Raw genomic sequence first — 14221 nt, 5'->3', positions numbered from 1 at the left:
TAGTAACTTAATGTTTAAAACAGGAACACACGTAGGTAAGAGTAAATTCAAAATGTGCAGCTTTACATAAATATTTGACATAGCTTTTTAAAAACACTTAGCAAGGTCATAGACTATAACCTCATTTAGACTAACCTCATTTATAAGCGACATAAGTTAAGAACTGCTTTGGCAACATGTACATTATGAGTTTCTTTCTTAGACCTCATACTTAATCGTCCCTCCTTGACTTTCACCCACTGGAAAAAATAAAACCAACAAGATTTTCGGTACAATTCATTTTATTATACCAGTTCAGGAAAAACATTTCCAGGTTTATTTCCAATTTCAGTTTCAAAGCAAACTGACCTGAAACTTAGTCTTTTGAAGTAGTCACCAAAAAATGTGTAAGCATGTAAAAAATTAACTTGTTGGTAGTACTCCAAATTCAATGCACAAGAATCTTTTTTTATCTAAAGCATTTTTTCTAAACTGCAGAACAATCTAAAAATCTGTTCATTTAAAACACTTACGTGTTAAAATAATATACTTCAGTTGATCATGGACATTGCAAATAGAACGTAAAAAGGTACCACGGTTCTTCAAATACCAGTTGTTTCTGTTCAATCTTGGGTTTCCTACTGTCCATTCCGCAGGTCAATCAAAATACAATTGCGTGCAAATAAAACAGGGTATTTAAAAGGAAATAAAATTCAAGGAGAACAAAATTTAAAACTAACTTATGAGGTAAGTAATCTTTACGTCCATTGTTCAAATGTCACAGCTGTAAGAAATCCCTCTCTTTTCAAAGCGTATTTAAAATGTCTTCCCAGAGCCCTTATTTTTAGAGCGCCAAAACAAGTTAAATAAAATCCCATGCTTGTAAATACCATGCAGCGTAGCATTAAAAGAATGTTAACGAACTTTAAAAGCAGAATTCACGCATTATTTTACTTTCTGCCCAATTAAAAATAAGTTCATTAGTACCACTTGAAATTATGCATTTAACTTGAAATAAGTTACTAAAATGCCAACAGAAACGTAAATCTCTGTAACTAGCTTACTCCGTCTATCTCCCAAACAATGTCGTGGGGCAAAACATTCAAAGAGAGAAGAGTCCAGAGTGCACATACGGGAGCACCGAGAAGCCAGGCTTCCCAGAGCCAGGCAGAGCAGCCCCGTGACTCAATTCGCACACTGCCTTTCTGGGGATGCCAAGCGACTGTCAGATTTTTCCAGACAACTTAAGACATCCTAAAGCAAGTCAGAGCGGACCATCAAACTGAAATATTCCATACTTCCCGGTGGTCATCCAGTTGGGCTCGGAGGCTGCGAGCTGTTCAGCTTGCCCGGGCTGCAGCCCCACCTGAACCTCGGCCTTTAATGTCCTTACACTGCAGAGAGGGGCAGGATGGAACCCTCGCAGAGCCTGACGAAAGGGAATGGTACATGCCCACTTTCTATCGCCTGTCAGCTTCCTATAGTTCAAATCACCCTTGAATAAAATTAAATGTGCCTTTTGTAGTTCGGCATATAAGTCAGGAGCAACCTGAGACATTACACAGAATTCATGAGGAAGAGTCCAAAATATATGATCATGGTAAACCCATCTGCCCATTTTAATAGAGTTTTCCCAGTCGGCCCCACACTTGGACATCCACTTGTGATTAGAACCTTTCATTTGTTCAATTAACCAGTTAAAATCATGGACAGTAGTATCAGAAACAAACCACGGAATAGTTTTTCCATAAAAATGGATCTCGGTAGCCAGTTGAGAGCACAACAGAAAGTCAGCTAATACTAAATCCGTAACGAGTTCAAACCCAGAATTATCCATAACAACATCTACTCTAGTAACCGACGCTTTTTCTCTTGTTTTTTTGCAGTTGTTAAGCAGTGACCAAAGATGTTCCATGTCATTCACTAAAATGAAAGGTTTTAGTTCCTCCACAGAATTTATTACGTTGGTTCTCTGAGAACTGGTTTCCCCGCCCGATAGAGACAGATCACATTTATTGCCCCACAGCGAAATCTGAAAAAGAAAAAGTACACAAGTTTTACCCTTCTTTTGAATAACCAACAAAACCTCTATTATGTAAAATGTGGGACAAGGGGTTGCTAAAACTATTCATAAAATTTACTTCTACAGCAGTCTTGATACAAAATATCCATCAGATCTACACTTTCTCTAATAATGCAAAGATTGTTTATATCATGATGTATAATCGAGATTAAGACAATGAAACATTTAATTGGTCACTAGGTAATAAACTTTTTAAAAAACTGATCTGAATGATGTTAACGATCCGTGTTGCTTAATCAGAAGGATTTTGCATCTTGCAGATAAGAGAATATGATACACTGTGAAAAGAGGCTACAAAGTTTATTTAAAAATCCAAAGTCATGAGAAAAATAAGTCCCTTTTTCCCTCCTCCCACTCCTACCCAAACTGCTCAGTTTCTTTTACTAGTTATATAAAACTTAGGACCAGGCAACTTCTCTGGGATTTAGTTCTCTTACTTGTAAAATAAAGAAATTGGGCAAGGAGATGTCTAAAGACCTCTCCAACTCTAATTATGTTATTCTATTTTAAACTGAAATAACACTCCAGCTTAGTTTATGGAAAATAGCATGCAGCCCCTCTTTTTTAAAGCTCTAATTAAAATTACATGCTTAGGAGTACAGGCTCTGAAATTAGATAGACCTGGGTTCAATTCCCAGCATTTCCAATTACCGACCATTGGTAAATTACAATGGTCCCACAACTGAAAAATGACGTAACAACAGCACTTACCTTGTAGAGTTACTGCGAAAATTAATCGACATAGTATGTCTAAATAATATACCCAATACTCAATAAATGTTAGCCAAAACAAACTCTACTTGTGTGATTCAAAATAAGAGGAAAATGCATGTTCCAACCAAGAATATTATTTCAAAAAGATAAATGAATGGGGGCACCTGGGTGGCTCAGTGGGGTAAACATTCAACTCTTGATCTCGGCTCAGGTCATGATCTCACGGTTCGTGTGATCGAGCCCCACATCAGGGATTCTCTCTCCGTCTCTCTCTCTCTGCCCCTACCCCACTCGTGCTCTCTCTCCCTCAAAATAAATAAACTTAAAAAAAAAAACCCACAAAGATAAATGAATGAATTTTTTAAGTGCAAGGCTCAAACAGTTAAGTGTCCACCTGACAGAGAAACAGTGGGGTCGATGACGGCACTCCTCAGCGGAGGTGAGGGTCTCTGCCGGCCCCCTGCATGTTTCCTGCACCCCATCTTCCAGTTTGTAATTCCACATTAATTTGTGCCATTAACTGACTGTCTATATTCCCTCAAGATTACAAGTTCTGTGATAGCAAGTTCTATCTGTTTTCCTCACCATCACACGCCCAGCATCCAGTCTTTGACAGAGCAGGCATGAAATGTTTGTGCAGACAGGGGTGGAGTTCTATGGCTTCTAAAAACAGACCAACATTCCCTGCAAACGAAAACACCTTCATGTTCTGGTAGGAAGCTAAACTGCTGGTGATCCACCATGAGCGCTAATGGAAGGCAACTTTTGGCCTCCGTTACTTGGCCAGACTAGATGACAGAAAAGAGAGTGGTATTCCTTCTTCTTCACAACTTATTATATTACTTATGGGACAAAGACATATTCAAGGACTATTCCCGGAAACAATGGGCTAGCTAGGGATAAAGACTGATGTGACTACTGCTTTTCCTTTTTCTTTTCTTTTTTTTTAAGTCAAAGCTCAGCATAAAGGAATAGTTCCAAAGCGGGGAGATGACTAGGCTTATTATTTAACGACACCCTGACAACTTTCCTTCCAAACTCAAAGCAAGCCGTTCCCTCTTAATCACGCAGCCTACTGTGCTTGCCCTCAAAGTTTTACCAGACTCTGCGGTCTCTGCTTTCACAGTGTCTCCAGAATGCTGGTGACATTGAACATGTCTTCTCACGTGGGTCATTTTAATAACAGACTTCCCGGTGTCTAGCCTTGTGCCCCTTCAGTGTGTCCTGAGAAGTAACCCTTGAAACAAGTTCATCCTTGTTACTCCTCAGACGAAAACGCTCCAATAGCTCCCCAGTGCTTGCAACGCAAGTAAAAACCAAAGTCCTCACCTTTGCTTCCAAGGCCTCTGTGGCCCTTCCAGCCCCCTCGCCTCACCGCTCATTTCCTGCAGGATCACCTGGCACCTTCTCTCACACCCCCGCAGGTCCCTAGGCAGGAACGTTCCCCTAGACATGCATGGGACCCACGTCCTCACCTGCCTCGGGTCTTTCCCCATCACCTTCTCAGAGGCCCTTCCCTGGCAGCCCCGCTTCACACTACACCCCTGCATCTCCCCCACCATCCCCGGTTCTCCTGCCCTGCTTTACCTCCTTTCGTGGCATTTTCTAATAACATCTTTTTCTGGGGATGCTTCTGACTTTTTCTGGGAGATGAGGGCTGGGGATACTGTCGTGTAAAACCACGTATTTTCAAATAGTTCTGATTCTAATAACATATCTTAAATCTTCGGATGTTTTGAATGAGAATTAAAAGCAAAATGTAATACAAGACAGGTGAAGGAACGTCATAAAGTCACGTTAAAAAGACCACTGACGACCTGAGCGTTTACAGCTGATGGTAGCAGGAGGCTGTTCTAGGCTCTGTGCTTCACGCTGACAGGACTGAATCTAGTTTCATTCTCACGTCAAATGACGTATACGATGCCGTCCTTATTTAACAGACGAGAAAACTGTAGCTCAGAGAAGTTAAGTAACTTGCCTCAGATCCAACAACAAACAGACAGAACCAGCATTCAAGCCCAAGTCAGGGTAGGCTGACCAAACGAATGTAAAGTATCCTCTCAAGAATGACACAAGCCATGAAGCCAGATGACTCCTGTGCCACTAACATCACCTCCAGTCGAAGAAATTTCAAAACTCATTTTCAGAGATCGAGTGGATTTTTATCTCTTGAATAACACTATTACTAAAATGATAAAAAATGATCAATTATAACTTAAATGACAATATATACACACGTGCTCTGTTGCTAAATCAATCCCAGTTTACTTTTTGACTGTTTAAATACAGGAGGGGCGCCTGGGTGGCTCAGTCGGTTGAGCATCTGACTTCAGCTCGAGTCACGATCTCGCGGTCCGCGAGTTCGAGCCCCGCGTCGGGCTCTGGGCTGATGGCTCAGAGCCTGGAGCCTGCTTCCGATTCTGTGTCTCCCTCTCTCTCTGCCCCTCCCCCGTTCATGCTTTGTCTCTGTCTCAAAAATAAATACACGTTAAAAAAATTTTTTTAAATACAGGAGATTATCACGTTTACCTGAAGAAGTTTGAAAAATTCATCTTTCAGCTGATTTTCATCTAGGTCTTCGATAGTTGTTCTCAACTCTTGTAGGTGAGTACACAAAGCAATGAGAGATTCCTGTGACTCAAAGAAATTTTGCTCTTTTGATTCTTTAAATACATCAAAGTCATCGATTGGCGGACTACAAGAGGAGAAAAATGTAAGCGAAACATTTATAGAACTCTGTACCTTCTTTTATTTAACATTTGGGTAATTGCAATTCTTTAAAGGAAAGAGAACAGAAGCATCTAGTCTCAAAAATTAGTGGTAACAGGGGTGCCTGGGTGGCGCAGTCGGTTAAGCGTCCGACTTCAGCCAGGTCACGATCTCACTGTCCGTGAGTTCGAGCCCCGCGTCAGGCTCTGGGCTGATGGCTCAGAGCCTGGAGCCTGTTTCCGATTCTGTGTCTCCCTCTCTCTCTGCCCCTCCCCCATTCATGCTCTGTCTCTCTCTGTCCCCAAAAAAAAATAAAATAAACGTTGAAAAAAAAAAATTAAAAAAAAAAAAAATTAGTGGTAACAGATACTATATATAACATAGATCAATTACAGAAAAACAAATAATTATCAAACTATACACACTAAATCAGTTTAATCCAATCACACAAAAACAAATCCCCAAACTCATTTTAGTTAACTGTCAGAAGTTCCCTAATCAAAATTTTACTGGAATTTTAAATAGTTGTAGCGACTCTATCTGTAATTATTCACCCAGTATGGTTTCCAGAGCAAAAAGAGAGAGAAACAAAAATTCAAAATAATTGCTTTAATTTAGCAGTTTTTGGGTGCTAAATGTGGCAGGGTTCTGAGTTACAAACATATGCATATAAATACTTGAATCCAATGTGCTAATCACCAAGAGAGTAAAACATAGAGTACTATGGGAACCCAACGACTACTTGAGAGAAATCAGAAAATACAAACATAAGTTTTCTTATAATGACAAATTTTGGTCACGTGTATGTAGTTTCCTGGGGTTTTTTAGGTCAACTTTCATTCCCAAGTTGACTTTGACCAGCGGTGATACATGTGCTGTGGCTACATCTTTAAGCTGTCCAATGAGAGATCAACTAATAATACAAGCCTAAGAGAAACATAACCAGCAAGGTATAAATAATAACATCATAGACTTCACAGAACCAAATATAAAAGGTATTCAGATCATCTGATCTTCTAAATTAGCAACTTTTTCCTTGGATCATCTACCTTAGGATAAAAACAATGTGACTGCTGTGAAGTGATTTAAAAAAAAAAAAAAAAGACAAAAACATACCAGAATTTACACATCCACATGATTGCTGTCTCCTTCCAGTCAGTCACCCTGGGAAGCGAGACCCTTATTCTGAGGATGCAGCCATTGCTCAAGCACTTCTGGAATTCTCTTCAGAACCTGCAGCACACTATTACACGCCCTGTCAGTGACAGCGCCTCTTTCTCCTCTGGAGTTCATTTGGAACCCAAAGTCACTCAGAGCAATTTCAGTAGAATGATGTGTGCAAATCAAATGGAGTGAAAGATTCTTTTTCTTTTTTTTCTCAAAAATGAAAAATGACTAAAAAAGGAGGAGACTAATTTCTTTTTGAGGCCTGTAAACTGGCTCTGAAGGAAGTTCCAAAGAATTAAAAGATATTTTTAGCAATGGCAGCATTGCTGAAATAAATCAGTCTTTCAAGGCGACTTAAAAAAAAAAAAAAGATAAAAATTACTTGGATGCACAGATTCAAGCAGAGAGGTCTGCAGACTGCAGCTCGCAAACCCAGTGCGGGTCACCTGTTTTGTATGACCTGTGAGCGAAGAATGATTTTTACACTTCTGAATGGTTATATTTGCTGACACGTGAAATTCAAATTTCAGTGTCCATAAATGAAGTTTTAGGAACACAGCCACGCTCAGTCATTTACGTACTGTCCGTGGCTGCTTCTGCACTGCACGGATAGAGCTGAGCAGCTGCGATAAAGACCACATGTCCCCCCGCCAGCCCATAATATTTACTACCTTGCCCTTTACAGAAAAATGTTGCCAATCCTTGTTCTGGTGTTTTATTAACACATCATTAAAGTCACACCTCATTTTAAAAATGAGCCTTAAATTTGGGGGAAAAAAAGGGTTACACGTCCAACTCTTGACATCCACTCAGGTTGTGATCTCGCAGTCATGAGATCGAGCTACATGTGGGGCTCAGTACCGAAGGGACCCTGCTTGGGATTCTCTGCCCCTCCCCCACTTTCTCTCTCTCAAAATAAATTAAAAAAAAAAAAAGCCTTATTCCTGTATTTAAGAGTAAACTCACACACTTACATTTGATTCCTGGTTTTAAAATGTTTACTATTTTAGAATCTACTGAGGCCATATATGTGCATACACTATGACCCAGGGGTTCACTCCTAGATATACACCCAACAGAAACACACATACATGCTCACTAAAAACATGTGTTTGGATGTTTGCAGCAGCATTCTTCATAACCCCAGGCTGGAAACTACTCAAATATCCATCAACAATAGATAAACAGATTGTGATATAGTTATATAATGCAACACTATGTACCAATGAAAATTATTTACATTTATATGCGACAATACGGATGAGTCTCACCAACATTAATGCTAAATGAAAGAAACCGGACAGAAAAGTACATCCCACATAATTTCATTTAAATGCAGTTTAAAAGCATGCAAAACTAACACAGGTCAGTATAGTGTTATGAAGGGCAGTGATGTCAGGACTGAAAGGGGCCACAAGGTGGGTTTCTTGGGTCCTAGTAAGGTTCTGACTCTTGATGGGGGCCCTTGGGACATAAGTGTGTTCTGGTAAAGATTGTTGAACACTTAAGATATGTTCTGGATGGGGGTATCTGGCTGGCTCAGTCCATATAGCATGCAACTCTTGATCTTGAGGTTGTTGAGTTCAAGCCCCACATTGGGTGTAGAGATTACTTAAAAAAAACAAAAAAACAAAAAAAAAAAACCAAAAACTTAAAAAAAAAAAAAAGATATGTTCTGAATGCATATTATACTTTAAGTTTTACTTCTTTTTGAGAGAGAGAGAGCACACAAGTGGGGAAGGGGCAGAGACAGAGGGAGACACAGAATCCAAAGCAGGCTCCCGGCTCTGAGCTGTCAGCACACAGCCTGATGCAGGGCTTGAACCCACGAACCATGAGATCATGACCTGAGCCAAAGTCAGATGCTTAACTGACTGAGCCACCCAGGCGCCCCCATATGATACTTTAATAAAAGTTTTAAAATGCTTGTTTTCTCCATACTCTCACTTTTCAATATCTGAGGTATATTTACTTAATAATTTACTTAAATTTCACATATGGCTGAGATTTTGTCTTCAGACTTGCAGATTATTCAACTATTTAACGCTGAGAAAAACTAAAACCAAACATCTTGACAAAAAAAAAAAATTACACGTATGTTTCAATATAAGGGGCAAAATCAACACAAACAGGTCTTAAAGTGAAGGTGTGCTTTGGGATCCTAGAAAAGCTAAGAAGACCCTTCTTTGGTCACTGGAGCTATCACTGGCCCGGGGCAGGAATTCCTCCTATGAATTGGGACGTTTAAAAACGATTTCATTACTAGTTCTATGGAATAGGACTTCCTTACACTGACCTAAAACCTGAGTTTGGATACAAATTGCCTGCCCCAGCCACCTTAGATCACCTTAGGAGAGGTCTACATCCATGAGAGATTAGTAGTTTTGTTCCTGCCACTTAAGGCTAAATTTGCCTTGACTCCTTTTAGCAAGCTGTTTCCAGACCAGTGGCTATCAATCCAGGGTGTGCAGTCTTCCGAGGTATGGAAAGAAAAACTGATGCCCAGGCCCCACCGCAAATTAAATCATCAGTGTTTATTTTAATATAATGACTTCCAAAGCTACATGTTAAAAAAATCTTCTCGCCCAACTGAGTTATAAACGTGTAGCCAGGTTTGTAAACTTCTATTGTAAACTTCTAACCTGGACTTTTTTATTCTCTGAACCTGATCTACCTCCAAAGGCAAACTCAGAAACACATTCCTTTTACCTTTCTAACTTCCAAACTCCACCAACTCCCTACAGACAGCCACCCAGACACTTCAGCAGCATGGTATTGACTAGTAAGATGGATATTTCCCCAAGTTATGAAACCATCACCCAGAATTTCAGACTCGCCTTGGTCCTTGACAAGACACCCAAATCTACTACTTGGAAAAAGATGGTTTCATGAGGGCTCTAGGCTGATTTATATAGAACAGGGTCAAATACTGACTGTACCATTTACTAGTCATGTAACCCTGGGAAAAGTTATTAATACCACTGAACCTCAGTTTCCTCAGACATAATGGAAACATAGTAATACCTATACTTCACTGGGTTGCGAAGTAACTGGAACACAGCTGATGTTCAGCACATGGCAGCTCCTAGTATTAGCTATAGTCTTGTTTAGATGCCTTCCATGTGCCAGGCAACGTGCTAGATTTTTAACAGCGCATTTTTTTGCTTTTAGAGCAAAAGTCCTAAAATACACTTATTCAGCAGTGGGTGTGAGGTCAGAAAAAATAATTAATTAAATAAACTTATCAGCAAAAACAACAAATTGTGACTTGAAAAAATAATTTCTGAAGTCAGAAAAAGCTAATGAATAGACTCAAATTATGCATGCTTCCCAAAATAATTTTTTTTTAATTTTTTTTTTCAACGTTTATTTATTTTTGGGACAGAGAGAGACAGAGCATGAACGGGGGAGGGGCAGAGAGAGAGCGAGACACAGAATCGGAAACAGGCTCCAGGCTCTGAGCCATCAGCCCAGAGCCCGACGCGGGGCTCGAACTCCCGGACCGCGAGATCGTGACCTGGCTGAAGTCGGACGCTTAACCGACTGCGCCACCCAGGCGCCCCCCAAATAATTTTTTTTATTTTACTATTTGTGCTGATTTGATCAATTGCTTTAAATTATCCTTTGCTATGTTTAGGAACAGATACCAAAGAATTCCTTAGTTAGCAAACCTGTATTTTTGTAACTAGCGAGCTAAAAGGATAATCCCCGTTACATTTTCTTCTGCTCTTTAAATCAGTTCTATACCTGAATTTTCCTAGGAAGAAATAAATTAGTGCAAACAAGCCTACAAAAAGTGACTTTGACATGTGTCAATTTTAAAGTCTGTTTCTAATCTAGCCATTAAAAAAAAAGGCCTAAAAATTAAGATAGTACATAAAACCCTGTAGTGATTCACTGTTCTATTGACTCCTTACCCCAAATCAACTCTGATCTATTACCTATTTTTATAAACAAAACATGCTTACTCTGTCCTGTCTTGTTTTTTTACAGAAATAATCATTTCATATTAACATTTTTTGATCAGTAATTTTTATTTTTGAGAGAGAGGAGAGAGTGAGAGAGCACAAGTAGGGGAGAGGGAGGGAGAGGGAGAGAGGGACAGAGAGGGGAGAAAGAGGGGGAGGGGAAGAAGGGAGGGGGGAGAGAGAATCTTAAGCAAGCTCCACACTCAGCAAGGAGCCCAAGGCAGGGCTCGATCCCATGACCCTGGGTTCTTAACTCAGGAAATGAAGAGTTGGGATGCTTAACCAACTGAGCCACCTAGGTGTCCCAGTACAATTCGTTTTACTCTAAACTCTTCACAAGAATTTTTATTCAGATATTATATTATTTTATTCAGATATTAATCTTATGTCTATTCTAAACAACTGGGTTATAATTGCTAAGAATTTACTATATCGATAACATTTACAGAAATATCCGATACTGTCATTAATATCTGCTGAACTGAATTCTGGCTTCCACTGTTAATCTTTAAACTTATCATTCTATAATTTTGTAAAAGCATTAAGTTCTCTAAACATTTATTATCTGATGTTATATGCTTACCTTTGGATAATTGCTTCATGAATTCTACGATACATGTAGCACTCTACAAACAACCAAGGTGAGTAAAACCACCTGGGTTTCCCATCATTTTCATTTATAAGACTCTGTTGATATTCTAGGTACTGATTCCACATGTCAGTATCAACAAACTTCTCAACAAAGGGGATTATTGGTTTATCTGTTTGCAATTCATTTCGTAATTTAGAAAGAAGAGAAATTGCTTTCTTTTCAGCTTCTGTGCCTTTCTGCAGAAACACGAAAAAAAAATTTTAAATATTTCAAAAATATAACTGAATACTCTATATTTAAATAATTTGTATATGCAAACAGTTAATGTTATACAGAAATAAGTCCTCTAGGTTAACATTTTTAAGGTCCTAAAGAAGGAAAAAAAATACTAGACTTCAAAGCTACATTTTGTTTTTTACAAACTAATATAAACATTGATATTCAGAATTCTTAAGTTAAAAATCAAAGAGCACACACATTATCCTGTCTTATCTATTCTGCCTTTTTTGTTTTGTTTTGTTTAAGCTTCTTCTTAAAAACCAGAGTTCTTATCTTCAGGAGGAATGATTGTTACCACAGACAAAAAACAGCTATTGTGTTTCTGTTAAAGGATTAACAAAAAATTAAAGTTAAAACACAATATTACCTCTCCATGTTTCTCAAAAAATTCATTTTTATGTCGATGCAATGTATCAATAGCTTTGGTTAAGATCTGTGGTATTCTGTCTTTAATTGTAAGATATGCAAACGATCTAGAAAAGAGAGCCACATACACAGTATATTACTTAGCATTAATACCAACAGATTGGCTGTCGTTGTTTCTAGAACAGCTCATTTGAATTCAAAGCCCTTTGCATACAAGCATTATAAAGTAAGCCAGCATTGTTTGACTACTACAATAAGACATTGGAAAATCGGCAAACTTTTCTCTGGTGTTACGTGTCATGAAAGCTAACAGTCTTTGTGCCTCTAAATCCCAGATTCTCCCCTGGAGCCTGTGCCATCAATCTTATCTTTCCCATTCTAATCCTCTTATTTTCTGGAATCAGAAACTAGTTTAACAACATGACAGGACAGAAAAAAGATCATCCTAAATATCAAACAGGCTCTACTCCAGGGTTATTACTGACTTCACCTACTTGGAAAGATGAACGGGGCAATGGATGTAAAATTGCCTGAGAGCGTCTACTGTACTAGAGGAACATAAAGAATGAAAGCTATTTAGGAACCTACTTCTCACTTTTCTCTTAGTCTATATCCTTAGCCATTTTTTTCTTTTCCAAGGTTTTCTCTGCTCTCTGCTCTACCTGCATAAGGACTCCTACTCTGCCCTCAAACAAGATGTTACCATCTCACTCTCGCAACCCCAAAATCAAGAAATTTTCGAGAAGTGCCAAAGAACAAAAAAAGCTGGAAGAAAAACTTGAGCATACTTGAATTTAAAAAAAAAACTGGAAGATATTTTTTTATTTTAGACCTACAAAAATCAAGACTTACAGATTATCATTTTATACAGAAATAACTTTTTAAGCAAACGCACAGGATTCCATTAGAAAAGACAGATTTTAGGACACGATGAAATTCTGTGCATTTTTAGAGCACAAAACATAGCTGATCAGTTCATTTGTATCTTCAGATTACCAGACACAAAGTACAGTAGTTAAGTTTTGGAGGAGTCAAAAGTCCAATTGCAGATTTTCCACTGAGGGAGGGGAGAAGGAGGGGTGTCAGGGCCCCTAACCACAACCGACCCCCACCTTGTCCAAGGGTCAAAAGTGCTAAGTATCCTCAGTATTTCCTCAGAGGCCTGCATCTGTGAGGGTAAAGTCCCAGGTCAGGACTAGGGTGGAGCCAGAGGAACCCAGGACTCAAAATTTAAGGTTCCAGACACTTCCTTATATTTTGCATGACTCTGAATGATTGCCTGCTTAAATTTGGGGCCACCGCTGCCTCTCTGGTCTCCATCCACTCCGAATAAGGTCAATTTCGTCTAAGAGCGCCTCCTCCCCCGCACCCCCCCCCCCCCCCCATATTTTGCAGTAGGCTATATCTCAAATATAAATTTGGCCATTCGATTTATACAAATAAATATGTATTTTTTTACGGTCGTCCACAACTTGATGTAGAAATCTGTTGACAGGACGCGGAAAACCAAAAGCTGCAGGCATTAATGGAGACCACAAATTAATCTCACCGGCAATAGGAAGAGACACATTTCTCGATAGAGCTGAGATTCCTAGCTTTTGCAAAAAGATTTTAGCCCCCCAAAGTGCGTTTATTACATAAGTGAAAAATGATTAAAGCTATGTCGCTGCAACACCCTGAAAGGGGACGGAGGAGGCATAAACTCGCAAGACAGTCATGAGGAGTAAAAGAGCAGCAACATCGGATCACTTGAAAGACAACACAAATTAAAACATAAGCCACTAAAAGGCCCGAACAAGGACAGGAGGCGGGGTGACCCCAGGACTTCGGCGGGGTGCGCAGCCCGCTCCCAGCAGTCAGGAAGAAGGCGGGAAGCCGAGCCGAGCCCGGAGCCCGGCGGGCAGACACAGCCAGCAGGCGCGCCCCCGCCCGGGGCCACCTCGTTCCCCGGCCGTCGGAGGAAGGCGAGCAGACGCGCCGGGGAGCGGGGCCCTGAGGCCCGCCGCAGCTCCCCCGATGGTAACCCACAGGTTCCCGGCAAGGCCCGGCTTTCCGCAAACAGAGCAGGAAGAGGAGCAGGGGCGACTGGGCGAGGAAAGCGACACGAACCCTACGTCCTGTCCCGACAGGGACGCCGGAGACCCCGCCATCATCTCCACGCTGCCGGCGCCTAAACTCGCGTCGCACCCGCCGCAGGAAGAGAGGCGGTGCCAGCGCGAAGGAGGAGCTGAGAAAGGGAGGAACGTGGGTTTAAAAAAAAAAAAAAAATGCTTTTGAATGAAAAAACTTTATTTGGTGCCCGTACGAGAGACAAACAACGGCGCGCTCGGGGACGCGGAGATCTTCCGGGGACGAGGGCGGGGA

General features: G+C 40.3%; 1 protein-coding gene across 2 annotated transcripts; it reads right to left on the bottom strand.

Annotated features, from left to right (window-relative positions):
• Positions 1-263: 263 nt before the first annotated feature.
• On the bottom strand, positions 264-14095 carry ARMT1 (acidic residue methyltransferase 1). Of its 2 annotated transcripts, XM_047859899.1 has the most exons (5): positions 13967-14095; positions 11859-11964; positions 11204-11448; positions 5306-5471; positions 264-2011 (listed from the first exon to the last, which is right to left on the bottom strand). In XM_047859899.1, exons 1-5 carry the CDS (start codon positions 14008-14010, stop codon positions 1244-1246), a joined length of 1329 nt encoding a protein of 442 aa, XP_047715855.1. In that variant the 5' UTR covers positions 14011-14095; the 3' UTR covers positions 264-1243. The 2 variants fall into 2 exon arrangements, with proteins under 2 accessions (XP_047715855.1, XP_047715856.1); XM_047859900.1 differs by lacking the exon at positions 11859-11964 and having other exon boundaries at positions 13967-14077.
• Positions 14096-14221: the final 126 nt, after the last annotated feature.

This window comes from Prionailurus viverrinus, chromosome B2 (assembly GCF_022837055.1).
Source record: "Prionailurus viverrinus isolate Anna chromosome B2, UM_Priviv_1.0, whole genome shotgun sequence".
NCBI lineage: Eukaryota > Metazoa > Chordata > Mammalia > Carnivora > Felidae > Prionailurus > Prionailurus viverrinus.
This window is presented reverse-complemented; position numbering and strand designations above follow the sequence as displayed.

What these genes read in the sequence shown, in the direction of transcription:
- ARMT1 (XM_047859899.1), bottom strand. Translation starts at nt 14,010, where the DNA reads ATGATGGCGGGGTCTCCGGCGTCCCTGTCGGGACAGGACGTAGG. An exon ending in CTGTCGGGACAGGACGTAGG is followed by an intron (nt 11,965 to 13,966) that starts GTTCGTGTCGCT and finishes TCTCTTTTCTAG; the next exon opens with ATCGTTTGCATATCTTACAA. An exon ending in TTTTTGAGAAACATGGAGAG is followed by an intron (nt 11,449 to 11,858) that starts GTAATATTGTGT and finishes GTGTTTCTGCAG; the next exon opens with AAAGGCACAGAAGCTGAAAA.